Source organism: Schistocerca americana, chromosome 9 (assembly GCF_021461395.2).
Source record: "Schistocerca americana isolate TAMUIC-IGC-003095 chromosome 9, iqSchAmer2.1, whole genome shotgun sequence".
NCBI lineage: Eukaryota > Metazoa > Arthropoda > Insecta > Orthoptera > Acrididae > Schistocerca > Schistocerca americana.
The window spans coordinates 68,555,619-68,575,719 of NC_060127.1; the positions used below are offsets into that span (position 1 = coordinate 68,555,619).

The window sequence follows — 20,101 nt, forward strand, 5'->3', positions numbered from 1 at the left end:
GGCCCTAGATTTGATCATATTTATTTGACAACAGGCAATTACACCATCAAATTTCTTTTACATAAATATTTGACATATCAACTTTGACAAAGAAATTTGGTAGTATGACACTGACCTAAAAAAACAGATATTGAATTTAACTGATGAAATAAGAAAATATAAAAATGCAGTAAATGAAACAGGCAAATAGGAGAACAAACATCTCAAAAATGAGTTTGACAGGAAGTGCAAAATGGCTAAGCAGGGATGGTTAGAGGGCATATGTAAGGATGTAGAGGCATATATCACTAGGGGTAAGATAGATACTGCGTACAGGAAAATTAAAGAGACCTTTGGAGAACAGAGAACCACTTGTATGAATATCAAGAGCTCAGATGGAAAACCAGTTTAAGCCAAGAAGGAAAAGCAGAAAGTTGGAGGCAGTATATAGAGGGATTATACAAGGGCGATGTACTTGATGACAATATTATGGAAATGGAAAAGGACATAGATGAAGATGAAATGGGAGATATGACATTTCATGAAAGTTTGATGCAGCACTGAAAGACCTAAGTCGAAACAAGGCCCCGGGAGTAGACAACATTCCATTAGAGCTACTGATAGTCTTGGGAGAACAAGCCCTGTCAAAACTCTTCCATCTGGTGAGCAAGACGTATGAGACAGGCGAAGTACCTTCAGACTTCAAAAAGAATATAATAAATTCAATCCCAACGAAAGCAGGTGTTCCAGATGTGAAAACTACCGAACTAGCAGTTTAATATGTCATGGGTGCAAAATACTAACACAAAATCATTACAGGCAAGTGGCAAAACTGGTAGAAGCCAACCTCAGGAAAGATCAGTTTGGATTCCGTAGAAATGTTGGAACATGTCAGGCAATACTGATCCTATGACTTATCTTAGAAGATAGATTAACGAAAGACAAACCGACATTTCTAGCATCTGTGGACTTAGAGAAAGCTTTTGACAATGTTGACTGGAATACTCTGTTTCAAATTCTGAAGGTGGCAGGGGTCAAATACAGGGAGCAAAAGGCTATTTACAGTTTGTACAAAAACCAGATGGGTGTTATAAGAGTCAAGGGCCATGAAATGGAAACAGTGGTTGGGAAGGGAGTGAGACAGGGTTGTAGCCTATCCCTGATATTATTCAATCTATATATTGAGCAAACATTAAAGAAAATAAAAGAAAATTTTGGAATGGGGATTAAAACCCATAGAGAAGAAATAAAAACTTTGAGGTTTTCCAGTGACAGTGTAATTCTGTCAGAGGCAGCAAAAGACCTGGCAGAGCAGTTGAATGGAATGGACAGTGTCTTGAAAGCAGGATATAAGATGAACATCAACAAAAGCAAACTGAGGATAATGGAATGTAATCGAATTAAATCAGATGCTGCTGTTGGAATTAGATTAGGAAATGTGACACTTAAAGTAACAGACGAGTTTTGCTATTTAGGTAGCAAAATAACTGATGTTGGTCGAAGTAGAGAGGATATAAAGTGTAGACTGGAAATGGCAAAGAAAGCGTTTCTGAAGGTGAGAAATTTGTTAACGTTGAGTGTAGATTTAAGTGTCAGGAACTCTTTTCTGAAAGTATTTGTATGAATTGTAGCCCTATATGAAAATGAAACGTGGACAATAAATAATTTAGACAAGAAGAGAATAGAAGGTTTCGAAATGTAGTGCTACAGAAGACTGCTGAAGATTAGATGGATAGATCACGTAAGTAATGAGGATGCACTGAATAAAATTGGGGAGAAGTGGAGTTTGTGGTACAACTTGACTAGAAGAAGGGATCGGTTGGTAGGACATGTTCTGAGGCATCAAGGGATCACCAATTTGGTATTACAATCGTAGAGAGAGACCAAGAGATGAATACACTAAGCAGATTCGGAAGGATGTAGATTGCAGTTGTTACTTGGAGATGAAAAAGCTTGGACAGTATAGAGTAGCATGGAAAGCAGCATCAAACCAGTCTCTGGACTGAAGACCACAACAACAACAACAACAACAACAACAGCCAGATGAATCAGAATTGCATTAAAATTACATACCGGAAATTTACCTAGGTGGTCTGGATGGAATACGCAATAAACTCAAGGACAACATTATTTTAATTCCAGTTGACGAAACTACGGACACTTGTGGCCATTACATTACAAGTTTATTTGTTGATGCGTTAAAAAAATGAGCCTTCTTCTTCCTATTTAGTGGCCTGCAAAAACTTGAGGACACAAATCGTTCCATTATCGCCAAATTTGTGACTGAGGATATTAGAAAAACATTTATAGAACATTATGAGGTGAACAGGTTTCTGTGTTTCTCTCGGATACTGCTCCATATATGATCAAAGCAAGAAAAACCCTCCAAGTATTTTATCCCAGTTTGATTCATGTGATGTGCTTGCCTTGCCGTGTACATCGCCTTGCTGAAGAAGTACGATCCACGTTTGGGAATGTAAATAAACTGACTTCATCGCATCAAGATCTACAAATAAAAAATACCAAAGGTGTTTGTACCTCCCAAACCAAAGGCAACGCATTGGGACATGTCGGTTGGAGCTGTGTTGTTTTGTAATGAACATTTTGAGCCCATCAGAGGCACAGTAAACGACTTCAGTAGTGTAATGTCTTCGACAGTTTGCCAATGCAAGGAGGCATTTAATGATTCCAGTATTAAAAAATATTGCTGTGATTTTTTCCATATACCTGCGTGTATTAAAAAGTTTGAAACTCAAGGTTTGGCGTTGAATGAATCTGTTTAGTTAATGAAAAGAATTAGTCTAGGGAACACTACGTTGTCAGAGGTATTCCCAAGAAGACTTCAAAAAACGTTTGAAAATAACCCAGGCTTTTAACCCTCGTTCCAAGTTGATGGTTTTAGTAATAGGACAGGTGAACTTTGGCTAGAAACAGTAAGTGTAACACAGTACTCAATCTAAATACTGCCCAGGTGCTTTATCTGATGTGGTATGGTCCTTTTCCGCAGAGGAAAATGTTTTGAGTGATCGGAGAGACAATCTTGCTACTAAACATTTGGAATAGTAGCAAAATGTAAGACAATTTGTAAACTATCCTTTAGTCTGACAATATTATTTACATGTTAATGCTTTTTAAAAAAACTCCTTAATGTACGTTGTTTTTGAAATAAAACATTACGGATTCTTGTATATGCTAGTCTGCTTGCGATATATCTCGAAGTAGGACCTGTGTATATCGATTGTGTCGCACAGATAACTCCATCGCTGTTACCAACACAATAGCAAAGGAGGAATAATATTCGATACACGATGTGCATCTTCTTTCTGAATTTTTGTAAGAACTTATTTCAAAAACGACCCTGTCTAATCTCTACCACAAAGTACATATATCATGAGATCAACATGCCAAATATCCCGATTCTTCGCATAGTCGGCCCACTTCTTCGGAATCGATATATACAGATCCAACTTCGAGACATATCGCACACAGCAGTTACAATTTTTTTTATATTATGCAATACTGTTTGTTTCGATACTTTTCATGCGTATTTTAAGCATTTATATTTGCTTACATATTTTGAGTTTTTATGTTGCGTATAATCTTGTTTAGTGAGAGTGTTAGCACATTACGGTGTGGGGCCGGATTTAGAATCGATTTCTCTAAACTTCTATATACACGCAGTTGTGCAGATTATGTCCCTAGGTATTGTATCACATCTTACCATCATTACGTCAATGGCCCGTCGTTCCTGAATAACAAAGAAAGGCCTGTGATCTGCTGGCGGACTTCAGCTACCCTGGCCATAGGGTAGTGACTGATGTAATGGGAAAATATTCTAAGGCTGGTGGGTACAAATCCTGCCGCAAGCAATTTCTTTTACAGCCTGTCATCATTATTTGCATTCGTTTAGGTGTAGCTGCGTGATGTGATACACAACCATATGTGTCGTTCCAAAAATTTGATACCAGCGTATCGGAGGATTACTGTTAATTCCATCTATAAATTCTGAATAGAATGTAGTCCTACTTTCTGACATAATTCCTTCATTTCTCTTATATTTAGGCCAAAATTGACCGGAAATTCCAGTTGGATGATTTTGAAAGAGGTGTTGTGAGAAAAACGGTAGAAGATCTTTATTTGATACAAAAAATTGTTCCCAGTGTGCAGTGATTTCATTCGAGGAAAAGATTGGCTGGACATAGGGCATAACATCTCCAAGGAACGTTTTGTTGTCGATGGGATTTATTTCAAAAATGTGCAAAATAAATGGAATTTCTAGCTAGAGCGTCGAAGCATTATAGATTGGCGGTCACATTTCATTGTGGAAATGGAACATATTAGGGAAACACTGAGTGAAACGTTTTATCTGGATGAAATATGAATTGACAGCAAGACGACATTTAGGAATCGTTGGCAAAAGGATGATGTTACTAGCGTTATGGAATGGGGAACCTCCTAAATAAAATACTTATTGTTGTAAATGTTAGTTCTAAGCAGAAGTTCGTCAGGGAAGCTGAACTAAAATTCTGAGCAAAATCATCCACAGGTGGCTACCATGGTCAGATTAACTTACAAAACTTTGAGGGATTGTTCATGAATTTGGTTTTCCCAAATCTCCCCCTGAGCTCAGTAATTCTGATGAACAACGCTTCTTACCACAACAGACAGGTGGACAAACCACACATGCGAGGATGTTGAAAAAATGAAATGATCGCATGTCAGTGTTAAACGGGATGTCCCAGTCGGTTGCTTGATGAGCAGCAGAAATCTACAAGTAAGTTATATAAATTGTCTGTACTCCAAGACACCTTAAATGCAGTACACGTCAAACTAGAAAAAGATGTAACGCTGGTAGTGAATTTTATTTAGACATGTAAGGAAATGCCAGAACAGGTTAAGATATTAACAAAGGAGGTAGATCAGTTGAAGTTACGGCTGCCAAGTGCAAGTGTTACTTCAGTCGGCTCCACATTGGACGACTTGCGGCCGATGGTGACGATGAAATGATGAGGAGGACAACTCAACACCCAGAAAATCTCCAACCTAACTGGGAATCGAACCCAGGCACAGTGCATTGGAGGCAAGGACGTTACCACCCAGCTAAGCAGGCGGACGAGGGTTTTGGAATGGACGTAGAAGAGGAATGTTGAGTATAATGACAGCATGAGAAAGCAGGTCCTGTTCTCTTTAATTCAAGATAACAGATCTGTGAAGAAGTTGCATGTTGACGACGAAATGGCAAAGATGAAGGCCACATGGTTTTCCACCTGCCTCCACATAATTGCGACTTCAGTGCGGTGGAACTAGTCATTGGCAAAAGTTACGAGACTGTTATGGAAGTGAAATACTTCTAGCGATATGTCAAACGAGAATTAGTTTAAGATTGTCAGTAATATGTTCTGGCAGTAACTGCTACAGACTTGCACGCATACTGCAGGGAACTGCAGCACCTGGAAGCAGATTTATCCAGGCGCGACGTTGTTGTGGAACTCGCGATAGTCCAATTCGTTATTGATCCTGCCGAATCGGGCGGTAGTGACGATAACAGCAACTCTTGGGCAGATGAGATAGCCAATAAGACAGTTTCTGAATGATTCCTGTTTTTTTTTAACGATTCTTATGTGTTGCATATGCCAATAACGAATTCCTCATCACTCTTTCTTATTGCCACAATGTAACTTTTATTCCTGGCTCTTTTAATTTCGAATTGCCTATGATAACTAATAAGGAATTAGTAGCAGCAAGTACTTTCATTTCACATGATGCCATCAATTACGATATCACGAATCTTATAATCCTTTGTTACGCCCCTGTCCCTCTGTTTTTACTTTCATAAACGCTACGACCGTGGTCATACATAGCAGTTGTTATGGCGGCCAACAGATGGCAGTGTCGGCGTTTCTTGGAACATACATTTAATTGTAACGGCAAGTATGTTGTCAGTACTGCGTTACGTAGTCTCTTTTTCTTCTTCCCGCGCGTCCCATGCCATTCGACAGCTAATGTATTGTGATTCGTTGGGCTTCGTCCACTCCCCACCATGGCGCATGTGCAAGGTACATTTTGGCGCCCTCGATAGGCGGGGACTCCCCCTTGTACCTGTAAATTTTATCGTTTGAAAGTAAGTGAATAATAATGACGAAAGCATGGAGCGAGGAAAGTGAGCTGTCGTCACCTATGCTCCAGGTTCTCTTCAAAGATTGGTAGCCATATGACTTGGTCCTGAATTTTGCAAAGGAGTTGAGATTCAATACTACAACAAAAAATTAAACCATAGCGCATGACCGGCTAAGACAGTGAATGGTAGGTACATCGACTTAAAGGATTCTTGTTTCCGTGTCCTGTTACAATGCGTAGTACAATGCAATAATGCTAAGTGCTCTGTATTGTTTAGCTAAAAAAAAAAAAAAAAAAAAAAAAAAAAAGAAACACAGGATGGCAACGAAAGCAGACAGTACGTAGTGGCCCGAAGTCATCCGACTTGTAACGATTCCTCCGCTCCCGCTGAAGTACCGAGAAAATTGTGCGTAGTTGATGCCATTGTTTTCCTTGTTCGGCACGCCGGGAAACTTCAGCACTGCATATGGATGGCGTCGAAACTGCTGAAAACAGGTATATTTGCTCCTCTGAGAAACGAAAACTTTTTTTCTTGTAAAAAAACTTGTTTCCTCATGGAAAAAGTGTTCCTTTTCAGGACAGCAGTAATTTTGTGTAAATGTGTTTCACTGTATATAGACAGCCAATAGTGCCTGCGTGAAGTTGGAACTGTTCGACAAAAGCACCAACTGAATAGAATTAGAAAAGAGCAAAGCGTTTTAGAAGCACGGATACCGTAGCTATTTTTACTCCTAATATACAGATACCGATTTAAAGTAAATAGGGGGAAAGGAAGTACTGTAATCCAACATACCTCCCTGTCATCCACAAATCTTTAAAGAATCTAACTCCCATGCATAAAACATCATCAAACGACTTATTACGAATCGGTCAATGTGTTTCATATTTGACGTTAACCACGTAAAATCTTACTAATTGAACAAGCAAAGCCCTAGTTATATTGTTATTAGTTTTCGAATTATTCACTCCTAGTTTAGGAAAATGTATGTAATTTAGAAGTGGTATGTAATTGGGTGTAAAGCATGTTTGACAATGACAAGTGCTCTGCTTATCAAACACTGGATTATTATAGTCTGGGTGTCTGCTCACGATTTTAAACGGAAGTTGGTTTTACGGGCATCTCGATGTTTTTAACACCACATTTCCTGAACCGTTCGTCGTAAAATGATACAGCTGTCCAGAGACATTGGGTGGTATATGTGGATACAGTTCGCAAAATTAGTTACGAAGAGAATTAGCAGTAAAGAAGTAATAAATTAAAACGTTGTGCCTGAGGCTGAAGTTTTACTGCGCGAACAGCGAAACTACGCGACAGTGCGCGATAACATTTTTTTGCTGTCATCATTTTCTGCGGGGTGTCAACGGGTAAAAGTTTCGAAAGGTTTGAAGTTACGTGTGAAGTTTGTTGGAAGTGGCTATGTGGATAATGTGCGCGCTGTGAGTTACTGCTGCCTCAAGACAATACAGTTCGTAAAGTATTACATGTATTGTTGTGTTAAGCCTTTAACGTGTGAGTAGATTTTCAAAGGAACCACCCAGAGTCAGCCTTAAGCGATGAAGGGGAATCATGGGGAACAAACTTGGTCAGGAATTTGAACGGTTGGTTCCCTGTGATAGAGGAAATGTGAATTCCATCTGTATGAATATTTTTGGACAATTATTAAATCTCTCATCTACTGTGTTGCGCTTGGTAAACGTCGCCTAGCTATGCATTTAAACTGTGTTAATATATTTACGCAGTTATTAACCCTTAAACGGTCGATAGTACATAATTAGAAACATCCACTCTGGGAGACCTGATTCTTCCTCCTCCTCCTCCTCATTTTCAAACTGTGTGAATATTTTTAGGCAGTTATTAACCCCTAAAGAGAAACATAGGTCGATAGTACATAATTAGAAACATCCAGCCTGGGAGACCTGATTCTTCCACCTCCACATTTTTTTAGATTTATCATTTTTAATATTTTATTAATGTGTTTAGGGTACTATTTTTGTTCTTTTCACATGAAACATCAAATGGAGTATTATGAAGTTTTATTCATTCAAAATTAACTGAGGTTATTAGACAAATATTGTGCTTCATTGTTACTGAAGACTAATGTTGTAACTGTTTATAAGAGCTTGTAACTGTTTGTTAAAACCAGTGTTATGTTGATTTCTGATTGTACATGTGGTTCACGTTTTGCTATTACATTCCAGACATATTGGATTTTCTTTCGGTCTTTGGAAGATGGACACTCAGAGCAGGTCTTCCTCTTCTCAGATTTATTGCTTTATACTTCACCATCTCCTCCAGCAATAGATTCCTCATCATAGATTTCTTGTCATATGAGGTCTTTGATATCATGGGGCAGATTGGGAATGGTGAGGCGTCTTCTAATGTGTGGTTCTGTTGGAGAGTGGACCAAGGTTTAGATGAACCTTATGCTTTTCATAAGGTTTTGTTAGTAGCACAAATAGAGTATGAAACTGTTTAATTATGTTTATAAGTGTGTAAAAAAGAGCTAGTGATCATCTCTTACATCCAGAGTGTGTAGCCTATCTTTTATCTTGGTATAATAGGAGATAATTTCTGGCTTCCTCTTGTTAGAATCCATCACTTTGCTGTGGTGCTTAGAATCTGTCAGAATAACTGCTTTGTTCTTCTTGGGAACAACAGACAACAAAGTAACAGATAACTCATTTGTGAAACAATAGAAAACTGATCCTGTTGGATTAGATTTATCAGACTTGAAATAGGCAGAATGGCAGTTTGATTTTTGTTTTTCGTGGTTTCAACAAATATCAGAAATCTTTTTCTCAGTTCTTCCACCAGTCCATGCATGAAAACCAGTTATCTCCAGTGAAATTTCTGTTTGATCCCTCAGTAGGTTTGCATAAGCACAGTGTTGCCTGAGGAGGTTTTCTTCTCGTCTTCATTTAGCCCAATGCCATCACTGTCGTCTCCAGTATAAATGTAAGCTTTGAAAACATATGAACTTAATGGGCCAGCCATTCGTTGTACCTTGATGCCATACTTGCTGCGTTTCTTTGACATATACACATGAAATCCACACCTCACTCAGAAAAGAACAAATGTTTCGTCAGCTGTCACATTCTCACTAAGGCAATTCATCTGCTGGAAATTGTTCAGTATTTCAGAGATGATAGCTGCACACTCACTTTGCTTCCTTACCTCACGTGTGGGAGAATCGTCAAACTGTGGAAAGTTGATCAATATTTCAAACCTTTAGACAGACATCTTTTTTTGAAACATTGTCTTTCAGTCAGGTCCTTGGCGAAACAGACACATGACATTTTCATGTCCAGATTTGAAAATGGACACAAATGTTTGTACACCAATGAGGGCAGGAATTTTTACAGAATGAGTGTTATGATAGTTAGATTGATCTGTTGCATCAATCAGGCTGGTTCTCACTGACAAAACAGTGCTATTTGTATGTAAAAAAATGCCGTCAGTTGTAGCTTGGTCAGAAAAAAATTGCACAAATGTTCAGATTATTCTGTTACGCTATTCCAGACAAATACAATTGACTTTAATACAGTTTCTTCCCTTATTGCGGTATACTATGAAAAAAATATGGGAGACTGTCCAGTTTGAGATTATGAAGTACTTCTTACTCCTTTTAATTTTATCTGGTTTCACTCAATTCCTGCTCCACTGTTTCATTTTTATTGCGCCTTAGATTACATTATGACAGTACGTCACCGTAGGTTGAGTTAAGTCTTAATTATTCGAGTGTGTATTACAGCATGAGCTCGTAGCATGTGGTGCACTCTATGTCGGTCCGCTTAAGCACTGGACTCAGATGCTTCATGCTTAGTTTGGCATTTGTCTGTGCGATAGCTGTTCCTGTTTTTAATCTTATAGTTTAAATGGATTTTAATCACATTGTCCTTATGTGACTCGAACACCTCAGCTGGTGACAGATGTAACAATTTTTAGTTAAAGTAATATGAGTACTAGTTCTTATTTTCCTTTTACGAATTACAGTAATTTTATATTAATGATGGGAGCAAGGCATCACTTATAAAAAAAATAAAAATAAAAAATAGGTAACTTCTGGTTCTTCTGAAACTGATACTAACAAATGGTATCAAAACATGGGTCAAATGTAAAAATAGATAAAAATTGGCAACTGACAGGCTGTGTGTGTACTTTATTAATTGGAAACTTACTTGCATTTCAGGATTCTGAAATACAGTTGACTTTAAGGCAACAGAAGTAGATATCAAGGGACACACACTGGCTGAGGCTCTAATTTGAAGTCCTGGATATCCAGGTGGATAGTACGATGAGGATCCACAACGTTGAGGATAATTTAATAAATGGCTCAGTTTTTCCAGTAGTCACGCTCAGCCGCAGACAAGATTACTAGTTTGCTTTCACTCAGGTGTGTCTTATGGTATAATCTTCTGGGACAGAGGTTCCCAACCTTTTTGGCTGTGTGGACCACCTAGTTTGTACATACACAAATAAAAAATATAAACACACATGAATAGATACGTATATACAGAGTGTAACAGGTAAAAGTACAGCAATTTTTATATGTGCTAGCTCAATATGTGCACACATTTGTGCGTTGGTTGTTTTTCTCTGCGTTGAACAATATTCTGACAAACATGTTACAAACTTTATGACCCGGTTTATGCATAGCTACACTGCATCACTAAATAGACTACACCTGTCCGGGATAGACTGTTTTGTGTCCACACTTCAACACCTGAGCTTCTGCCCATGGTAAAATAAGCATTACTAGCTTGCTTGTGCTACATGTACTTGAAGCACCAACCAACCCAACAACATATGACACCAATAGAAATGTCTGCAATTATACCCATTAAACCCTGTGTGTGTGTGTGTGTGTGTGTGTGTGTGTGTGTGTGCGTGTGTGTGTGTGTGTGTGTGTGTGTGTGTGTGTGAGAGAGAGAGAGAGAGAGAGAGAGAGAGAGAGAGAGAGAGAGAGAGAGTGTCCCGTGAATAGTCTCCTTTATTTCTAAATTATTTGAATGAATATTAATGTGCCTACAAGATTTTTAGCACTTGGTACACGATAAAATTCATGAATAGATTATGTTTCAGCACTGGGCTACTATAATAATAATAATAATAATAAAAGTAGTAATGATCAAAAAAACAAAGTAAATAAAAAGAGAGAAAATCAGAGATTTTAATAGAAGAGTAGACTTAGAGAAAGCTTTTGACAATGTTGATTGGAATACTCTTTTTCAAATTCTAAAGGTGGCAGTGGTAAAATGCAGGGAGCGAAAAGCTATTTACAATTTGTACAGAAACCAGATGGCATTTATAAGAGTCGAGGGACATGAAAGGGATGCAGTAGTTGCGAAGGGAATGAGACAGGGCTGTAGCCTCTCCCCGATGTTGTTCAATCTGTATATTGAGCAAGCAGTAAAGGAAACAAACGAAAAATTCGAAGTAGGTATTAAAATCCATGGAGAAGAAATTAAAACTTTGAGGTTCTCCGATGACAGTGTAATTCTGTCAGAGACATCAAAGGACTTGGAAGAGCAGTTGAACGGAATGGACAGTGTCTTAGTGTCTTGAAAGAAGGATATAAGATGAACATCAACAAAAGCAAAACGAGGATAATGGGATGTAGTCGAATTAAGTCGGGTGATGCTGAGGGAATTAGATTAGGAAATGAGACACTTAAAGTAGTAAATGAGTTTTGGTATTTGGGGAGCAAAATAACTGATGATGTTTGAAGTAGAGAGGATATAAAATGTAGACTGGCAATGGCAAGGAAATCGTTTCTGAAGAAGAGAAATTTGTTAGCATCGAGTATAGATTTAAGTGTCAAGAAATCGTTTCTGAAAGTACTTGTATGGAGTGTAGCCATGTGTGGAAGTGAAACATGGACGATAAATAGTTTGGACAAGAAGAGAATAGAAGCTTTTGAAATGTGGTGCTACAGAAGAATGCTGAAGATTAGATGGGTAGATCATATAACTAATGAGGAGGTATTGAATAGAATTGGGGAGAAGAGGAGTTTGTGGCACAACTTGACAAGAAGAAGGGACCGCTTCGTGGGACATGTTCTGAGGCAGCAGGGGATCACAAATTTAGCACTGGAGGGCAGCGTGGAGGGTAAAAGTCGTAGAGGGTGGCCAAGAGATGAATACACTAAGCAGATTCAGAAGGATGTAGGTTACAGTAAGTACTGGGAGATGAAGAAGCTTGCACAGGATAGAGTAGCATGGAGAGCTGCATCAAAATAGTCTCAGGACTGAAGACCATAACAACAACAACAATAAAAGAGTTAATACTAAACAGGTAAAATTTAAAATTTAACAACGAAAGTCAGTATGAACATGGTTCTAAATACAAAGGCTAGGGGCAGAGTGTTGTTCTATGTGCTCATCTGTGATGTCAGACCATGTTACCCTCCTTCTCTCTTGCAGCCATCACTATTCTTGTGCTACAAAACAGTGTGAGAATGATATTGGAACTGTTTCTGACACAGTATTACAGCTGATGTGTGACAAATACACTGTAGAATTAACATTTCTTAGCTCCCTCCTGCTCCCACACCCCTTTGATGTACCTTCACTCATGATGCGCGCAGTTTCAGAGCTCACGTGTCTGTACAGTTCACAGGCCCTCTTACAGAGGCCACCTTGGTCGGCCCCCTTTCTTGCTTTGGTGAGCTGCCAGGGAGACATTAGGCCTACTATTATCAGTTGGTGAAAGAACCCAAAGCAACAGTATCGTCGAGGTGATTGATGCAGTCATGCACAGAGGCTGTCAGCTTACCCATCGGCTTCTTATCAGTGACCAGTGGTGTAGCCTATTCACTGGAAGAAATAGGCTGAATGTCATCGAGCGACAGCAGTCTAATTTGGTCTTGACAGTCGGGGAATATGATACCCTTGCTATGTTTGGTGCTAATTATTTCAAAGAAAATATTGTTTCTGCCAATACTGTATTGTATTTATCTAAACCATTTACATGTCTCACTGGGTCATTAAATAACTGCAAGCTGATTCACAGTACCCTAAAGGGACTTAAGGTTATTAGAGATGACCTCTCTGACACTTGACTTCCTAGCCACTCATTTAACCATAATGTACAGTTGACCCCTCTAACAAAAAACATTTCTGAATATTTGGAAGAACGCACACATCTGCAAGAATGGTAGCAATAGTGATCCACAAAGTTCCCAGTCAATATCTGTGACATTCAGTTTCTGTGTAGTCTGAGAATGTATTGTGAGCTTAAATGTCCTCCATGCTGAGCAACGTCGATTCCTAACACATCAGTTAGCCAAACTCAGTCTTTTCCCACACGACTTGCTGAAAGTTGTGGACTGAGGGGCTTGGGTATATGAAGTGTTTCTTCACTTCTGAAAATTGTTTGACTCAGTGTTAGACCACTGCTTAGTGATGAAAGTATGATAATATTGGGTACCCGACAAAATATGTGACTTCGTTGAGGTATTCTCGGTCAGTGTCACTGACAAATGTTAAAGTATCCTCAGGCATACCCCAAGAAAGTCTGTTGGGAGCATTACTGTTTGTATTGTGTATTAATTAACTACTTTGCAGACAGTGTCACTAGTTTGTTGCAGTTATCTATAAACAATACTGTCCGAAAAAAGCTGGACAAACATTCAGTCAGGTACGTAGAGTCTCTCCTCCCCTCCCCGACCTCCCCCCCCTCTGCCCACCCTCCCACAATTTGACTGATCTAATGTTGCCCTCAAAGAATTCAGTCCAGTTTCTTTAGCTTCTCCATTATGCTCTGTTGTGTGTCAAACAAATCTGTGACATCTTTGTATACATCTAGTTTACCACCCAGTATCCTTCCGATGGCCCCAAGTCTAACACCTGTTTACTTACACACTCCTCCGGTGCATGCTCAAAATTGCTTCTACATTTGACGATGACTCTCCATGTGAGTTGACTTGCTGTGTTCTCCCTACCGAGGAATTTTCAGTTCGGTCACAAAGTTTGTTCAGTACCCCAAATGACCATACTTTCATTAATAATGATTTGTGTCATACTGAGTCAAATGTTTCTCAGAAGGTAAACAATATTGCCTCAATCGATGGCTTTTGGGATATCACATGATAAAAGGGCTGGTCGGGTTTCGCGCAGTTGATGTTTTTGGAATGTCTCTGTAAGTCCTCTTTATACAGATGGTTATGGGACCTCAGCCGTTCAGTATAAAATGTTGAACCAAAACATCCTCAGCAGTCTAAATTTTCAGTTACTTTATTTGAGCAACCAGTTTCAACTCTTCGTTACACCAACTTTGGGGCCCCTGACCGACATTTAGGAAGAATCCCACCTCTAGTCCAGTCAAAATAGGGGCCAACATTCAGTGACTGGTATCCATAGACTTCTTCACAACACAATGATCCCTTCGATCATTTCCCGGCTTGACAAGATTGCTGGCACATATTTTGACTGGACTAGAGGTGGGATTCTTCGTACATGTGAGTTGGGGAAGGGGGAGGGGGGGGGGGGCTTAAGATGGTGTGATGTAGCAGGGAAACTGGTTGCTCAAACAAAATAACAACTTTTTAAAAGAGTAAATCACCATTTGACTGTGTGTGTGTGTGTGTGTGTGTGTGTGTGTGTGTGTGTGTGTGTGTGTATGGTCTAACAACTTTTAGCATTGTATGTGATAATGACATAAAAGCTGAAACCTGAATAGTATGAAAGGTAAATGTAATAATACACAGTCAGATGGCAGTTTACTCTTTTAAAACGTATTGCATGAGTGGCTGAATGTCATCAAAAATTTTTTTCAAATAACAATTGGAAATTTAAACAGCTGAAATATTTTGTTTTGACCTTTTTTTTCAGAATGTGTGCTATTCGGCACTGAGGAGGTCATTCTGTTCGAGTTACCACATAACTTTAACTGAATAGGTCCAGTTGGGCATAATTGATGCAGACAAAGAAGGGCAGAAGAACTGCTCACAGGTTTGTTTGAGTTGGTGGAGAGCCTCACGGGTGAGGTGAAAAAGCTGGACTGGCAGCCACATGAGGATAAGACTGCACATATTACATGAAAGCATGCTTTCAAAGTTTACAGAACCAGATTTAAGTGAGGAACCTAAAAATATACTGCAGTCCTTACAGCCCTGTAGCTAGTGCAAAGAGAAGTATGGACTAGTTTACAGCATGTAGCGAAATATTTAGATATCATTCTTCCTGCGCTCCATACATGAAATGGAACAGAAGAACACACTAATGTGTGTTACTGTGGGAAGCAACTCCTACAGTAGTTTGCTGAGTACACATGCAGGTTTAGTGAGGAAGGAGAGCCCGACTGAAGCTACCCATGCGTGTATGGTGACTTGACGGCTGCGCCACCTCGCTTCACAGCAACTTCTCCTGTGTTCGGTGCCTCCACCCTTTTGTGTTTGTGCCACATATTTTGTTTAGATTGTGAAAGGTTGAAATTTAAATGTTAGAGTTTCAACAACTGGTGCGTAATTAATGGAGGAGGGAATGGGTGGGGGGGGGGGGGGGGGGTGGAGTGGGTAGAGTGACAGCTTCGTTATCTGCCTACACCTTGGAGCTTCATGTAGGCATAGTGCTCGAAGGAGTACCATACTCTCACGGTTCAGTTATTGGTAACAATCACAGGCACACTCCGTGCCAGCTATCTGACAGCATGGGTGACATCATGGAGAGAATGGCTGCGGAGTTCGGCACAAGTGTGGGTGTGCTGAATGTGGATAACATTAACTGCGAGTACACGCCTTCAGTCACTATCAGGCAGCTCTGTTTCTCCTTCCAGTCCTCTGCCATCTTCAGAGGGAGAATCACCGTAATTATTTTTGCTGTCACTATTTACGCCACCTAAACGTATTATTATTTTGCTTGTTTTGTCGCCAAAAGAGATTTCTTGCTGCATGTATTCTCATTCAATTTTTTAAAATGTGTTTGCACAGGGAATCCAATCTTTACTCTTAAATTTATCCTCACTCAAATGTCTCACAGATGTTGCACTGCAAAGAGAGCTGGTTCATAGGAGCTACCCAATCTATCCCAACAGACCAAATATTCACGACTGTATTTAATTCCAGGTGGTGAGGAGGAAGGCATAAAGCAATGTGACCAGCAGTTACTAGCATCTTACTGATGAATACTTTGTGGTCCTGGCTTGGTTCTCAAATAAGCTCATATAGAATAGATGTCAGCATGCTATCCGTGAATGGGATATGTTCCTTTGTCAATAGATGTTAGCATGCTATCCGAGAATGGGATGTGTTCCTTTCTCAGCCATTTTCTGATATTGTGTTTGGCGGAATTAGACATTGGGGCTTTGTTTATTTAAACCTTTTGATATTGAGCATTGTTGAAAATTACTACAGAGGTAGGTTTTAAATTGAGCATCACTTGTTCCTGTCAACCACTCTTCATAATTTAGTTGGTTTGTGTGGTAGTGATAATCTCCCATTGCCTGATTTGACTTCCACAGGACAAGTGCATTAGGGATTAAGAAAGTTTCACCATCTGCATGAGTTATTATTGGGTGTTGTCCCTTTGATACCTTCTGAGGAGACTGTGAATTTTATTACCATTCCATGATTTCCTACTCGTGATGATAAAATGAAAATTTCATCAATGTAAACAATGGCTCCGGTTTTCTCCCTAATTTTTTGTTTTTAATTGCTTAATATACTCAATTCTTTTTTCTCGGATGTCACTTCTCTTTAACAACATGAGCCTGCTTCCCGACCCCCCACCCCCCTCCAATCCCTCCCCCACTCAGTGGAGATCTAATTTCATTAATAACTCACTAACTTGAAAGTGTATAGCTTCTTTAATTCCTTCCAATGTAGGCACTCGTTTTTCTGTCAGATAAATGTTGCAAACAATTTTCCTGACAACAGCTTCATCAAAACTATCAACATGTATAACTGTTTTACATTTAGTATTGTTTTTGTTTTTGTGGACTTACAAATTTCGGTACTCTGCCAGATTCCGTTAGCATACCTTTCCTTTTAATTTTCTGGATAGTGTTAGACAAAATGCCTGTGTCTACTTGGGCTCTCAGTTGAATTCGATTTCAATCTGAGGTCACTGTACAATAGTAATACAAACAGGGAAAAACCCACACAATGCACACACGGGGCAAACTCAAGGCAGCCGGGTGTATTAGCGCTGAACAGTACCTCCCTGCACATCCTCAGTGGCCAACTGGTGGTTGTGCTGTAACAGTCGCAGAGCTCTCAGATGCCTGGCGTGCAATGTACTTATTGTGAGTAATCACTGTTTCTCCTTACAGAAATGGACAACGTATTCCACATGCGGTCGGCAGGCGCCGCTGCCGAAGGAGTCCGAGACCAGTATGCCGACGGCAGGGCAGCACGCGTCTGGGAGGCATTCATCGGAGACAAGAACTCCCGCACGCAGAATTACCGCAACTTCCTGGTCGGGCTCTTGAGGAAGAATGGCTGCCAAAGAATTCTGGATGTTGCCTGTGGCACCGGGTGAGTTGTATTTATACATTTATTTACCAGTTCCTTCTCGAGTGACAGTGTAGCACTCGTACTGTAACGGCCAGAGCACTCTGTAACCTGTGCAATCCGTCATCGATCTTCTCGTTGCTTTGTCGTCTAATTGTTGACTACTGCAAGTGCTTTGAGCAATTCGTGAATAATTCATGTCAGTAGAATCAATATTTCTCTTCATTTTATGCGTGCTTATAATCACTGTCCGTGCTGATGGTGATTAACTTATAGATTATAAACATCAGACTTCTAACAAACAGATCAGTAAATTATGTATACTTCGAGTGTGTATGAAAATGGAGCATAAATAATAGTGTTTACATTAGGCGTGGTATTGTATTAGCAAGTGGAACCACCCTACCTCACTATGTTACAATTCCTTATAGGCAAAATCAGATAATGGAAAATCCAGGATGGAATGTAACAATATAATGAAAAGGATAGTTGCTATTCACCATATAGCGCAGTCGCAGAAAGGCACAACATAAAGGACTGTGGGAAAGTTAGCTTTCAGCCAACAAGGTCGTTGTCAAAAATAGATAACACACTCACACACGCTCGCACACTCACACACACACACACACACACACACACACACACACACACACACACACACACAAATGCAACTCACATGCACATCACCATCCCCTCTGGCAGCTGGAGCGAGACCCATATTGCCAGAGGTGCCCTTTTTACAGCATCAAGCCCCCTCACCTCAGCTTGTGCCCTTACACTATGCTACTTCTGTATTAGAAAATTACGAAGAATGTAACACACTGTCGTGCTAAGATTGTGAAAACATTTGTGAGCGGTTAAAAAAGCGATACTTATGAGCAGGGACTGGAGCAGCCAAGGGATGCAGCTATAGTGACTATGGTCAGTAAGGGAAGAGAGTGAGAATGGTGGTACGAGGTACCCATTACTCTGCACATCGATACATTGAAATGCATCCCTGGGTGGTTAGAGAATATGGGACAAAATTTGTTTTCATTAGAGAATGTGGGACAAATTTTGTCTATTTTTTGATTCTTCAGAAAAAGAGAAGTATCATTAGGGAAAAAGTGAATCGGAAACAGAAACAGTTGAATGATTATTTCCTGAAAGTGGACTGTAAGCATGTAAATGTAGTACAGAGTGTTTTAGGTGTGATTTTGTTAGGAAGTTTTAGTGTTCAGTGGGTAATGCAGTTGGCTTTCAAATGTGGCATGCAGCATATTTTGCAGACACAGTGAACAGCAGTTTTTGCCATTTGAAAAAACAATTTGATTTAAAAGAATGGTGTATTTTATATTATCTGTGTTCTTCAGTTATCTATGTAGTCTCCTGTCTGCATTAACCAAAATAATGTGGAACTTTATATATTCCATTTAATTTTGTCAGAAAAAGAATAAACTCAAGTTACTAATATAAGTGCGGAATTTTGCAATCGTAAGACTAGCCATCTCCATCGAGAAAGGGTCTATAGACACCAATGTACAAATTAATGAAAGAATAAAGTATTTTGCATTATATAAACCCTTGACTTAGAATGATATATTAGCTTGGGTAAACCAAGACTACCTTGGTGGTGTGCTCACAGTACTGCTGTGACCCCCATTTTTTACAGGGGGCACACAGTGGGAGGTTACTTTACTTGCTCTAGAAGTGATAGCACATCATATGAAAACCTTTAAAAGTAATTAATAATGCAGCTCCAAGTGTTCTTTAGTGTAAATCGCTGGAAATGAACATTGTGTGCAGATAAACTAAAAAATTCTGAAGTATGACTATCTCATAGAACAGAACTGTGTGAACTTTCACTACACCACACAACAGTGAATGTTAATCTTTATTCTTTCAGGATTGATTCAATAATGCTGCTAGAAGAAGGATTTGAGGTCACTTCAGTAGACGCATCGGACAAGATGCTCAAGTACGCACTTCGGGCTCGCTGGAATCGCAGAAAGGAGCCAGCTTTTGACAAGTGGGGTAAGTCTAACTGAGACTGAGATAGCCTAAAAATGCTAATAACATCCTAACTACAGAAATTATTTACTTAATTAAATAAATTTTCAGGTTTTTTTGTAAGAGCTTTCTGTCTTCTCCATGGATTGCATTTCTACAGGATGTCTCAAATGAACATTTATATTTGGTGTATCAAAATTAAATAGGGGTTGAAGTCAATAAACAAAATGTTTGTTATTGGAATACACAGTTTAGGGGTTTTTTTTCTAAAAAATTATGTAATTTCAATGGAATCCAGCGTACCTATTACACTCATTTAAACGATGAAAAAAATTTTGTGTGATGTTCCGCATGTAAATGGCTGCCACTTCGCTATGGATATTTTCTTTCAGTTGCTCTAGTAAAGTCAGATTAATGACATACACTTTAGATTTGACATATCCCCAAAAGAAAAAATCCATGAGGCTCAAATCTGGACTGTGTGGGCGCCAATTTATATCCCCCTTTCTGGAAATCAATTATCCAGGGAAAACTTCATGAACTCACAGTGTAGATCCATTGGATGT

At 39.3% G+C, this 20,101-nt stretch overlaps 1 protein-coding gene across 3 annotated transcripts in view; it reads left to right on the plus strand.

Annotated features, from left to right (window-relative positions):
- Positions 1–20,101, plus strand: part of LOC124550872 (glycine N-methyltransferase) — an 89,199-nt gene that overhangs the window by 22,787 nt on the left and 46,311 nt on the right. For all 3 annotated transcript variants that reach the window (XM_047125623.1, XM_047125622.1, XM_047125624.1), the window contains 2 exons: positions 17,366–17,570; positions 19,432–19,559. In XM_047125623.1, coding sequence (XP_046981579.1) covers positions 17,366–17,570; positions 19,432–19,559 — 333 coding nt within the window. The remainder of the gene's footprint in view (positions 1–17,365; positions 17,571–19,431; positions 19,560–20,101) is intronic.